General features: G+C 57.7%; 1 protein-coding gene across 1 annotated transcript in view; it reads right to left on the bottom strand.

Moving 5' to 3' along the window:
* The window catches only part of LOC102981021 (mucin-6), a 25,247-nt gene that overhangs the window by 7,999 nt on the left and 15,672 nt on the right, over positions 1-1,576 (bottom strand). The window contains exon 30 of the mRNA XM_024131590.1: positions 40-1,574. Within this exon, the coding sequence (XP_023987358.1) occupies positions 40-1,574 (1,535 nt within the window). The remainder of the gene's footprint in view (positions 1-39; positions 1,575-1,576) is intronic.

The raw sequence follows: 1,576 nt of genomic DNA, 5'->3' as shown, positions 1-1,576 counted from the left end.
TGTTGTGGTCTTTGTCAGTGGCGGGGCTGTGTGAGTGACGGTCTCTGTTGTGGTCTTTGTAGGTGGCGGGGTTCTGGGTGTGGTGGTCCCTGTTGTGGTCTTTGTCAGTGGCGTGGCTGTGGGTGTGGCGGTCTCTGTTGTGGTCTTTGTCAGTGGAGGGGATGTGGGTGTGGCGGTCTCTGTTGTGGTCTTTGTCAGTGGAGGGGCTGTGTGTGTGATGGTCTCTGTTGTGGTCTTTGTCAGTGGTGGGGCTGTGTGAGTGACGGTCGTCTCTGTTGTGGTCTTTGTCAGTGGAGGGGATGTGGGTGTGGCGGTCTCTGTTGTCTTTGTCAGTGGAGGGGCTGTGAGTGTGGTGGTCCCTGCTGTGGTCTTTGTCAGTGGCGGGGTTCTGGGTGTGGTGGTCCCTTTTGTGGTCTTTGTCAGTGGAGGGGATGTGGGTGTGGCGGTCACTGTTGTGGTCTTTGTCTGTGGCAGGGCTGTGTGTGTGACGGTCTCTGTTGTGGTCTTTGTCAGTGGCGGGGTTCTGGGTGTGGCGGTCCCTGTTGTGGTCTTTGTCAGTGGCGTGGCTGTGGGTGTGGCAGTCCCTGTTGTGGTCTTTGTCAGTGGCATGGCTGTGGGTGTGGCGATCCCTGTTGTGGTCTTTGTCAGTGGCGTGGCTGTGGGTGTGGCGGTCTCTGTTGTGGTCTTTGTCAATGGAGGGGATGTGGGTGTGGCGGTCTCTGTTGTGGTCTTTGTCTGTGGCAGGGCTGTGTGTGTGACGGTCTCTGTTGTGGTCTTTGTCAGTGGCGGGGTTCTGGGTGTGGTGGTCCCTGTTGTGGTCTTTGTCAGTGGCGTGGCTGTGGGTGTGGCGGTCTCTGTTGTGGTCTTTGTCAATGGAGGGGATGTGGGTGTGGCGGTCTCTGTTGTGGTCTTTGTCAGTGGAGGAGCTGTGTGTGTGACGGTCTCTGTTGTGGTCTTTGTCAGTGGTGGGGCTGTGTGAGTGACGGTCTCTGTTGTGGTCTTTGTAGGTGGCGGGGTTCTGGGTGTGGTGGTCCCTGTTGTGGTCTGTGTCAGTGGCGTGGCTGTGGGTGTGGCAGTCTCTGTTGTGGTCTTTGTCAGTGGAGGGGATGTGGGTGTGGCGGTCTCTGTTGTGGTCTTTGTCAGTGGAGGGACTGTGTGTGTGACGGTCTCTGTTGTGATCTTTGTCAGTGGCTGGGCTGTGTGAGTGACGGTCTCTGTTGTGGTCTTTGTCAGTGGCGGGGTTCTGGGTGTGGTGGTCCCTGTTGTGGTCTTTGTCAGTGGCGTGGCTGTGGGTGTGGCGGTCTCTGTTGTGGTCTTTGTCAGTGGAGGGGATGTGGGTGTGGCGGTCTCTGTTGTGGTCTTTGTCAGTGGAGGGACTGTGTGTGTGACGGTCTCTGTTGTGATCTTTGTCAGTGGCTGGGCTGTGGGTGTGGTGGTCCCTGCTGTGGTCTTTGTCAGTGGCGGCGTTCTGGGTGTGGTGGTCCCTGTTGTGGTCTTTGTCAGTGGAGGGGATGTGGGTGTGGCGGTCTCTGTTGTGGTCTTTGTCAGTGGCGGGGCTGTGTGTGTGACGGTCTCT

This window comes from Physeter macrocephalus, chromosome 18 (genome assembly GCF_002837175.3).
Source record: "Physeter macrocephalus isolate SW-GA chromosome 18, ASM283717v5, whole genome shotgun sequence".
In the NCBI taxonomy this organism is placed as follows: domain Eukaryota; kingdom Metazoa; phylum Chordata; class Mammalia; order Artiodactyla; family Physeteridae; genus Physeter; species Physeter macrocephalus.
The sequence above is the reverse complement of the archived record's forward strand: the minus strand, read 5'-3'. Positions and strand labels throughout refer to the sequence as shown.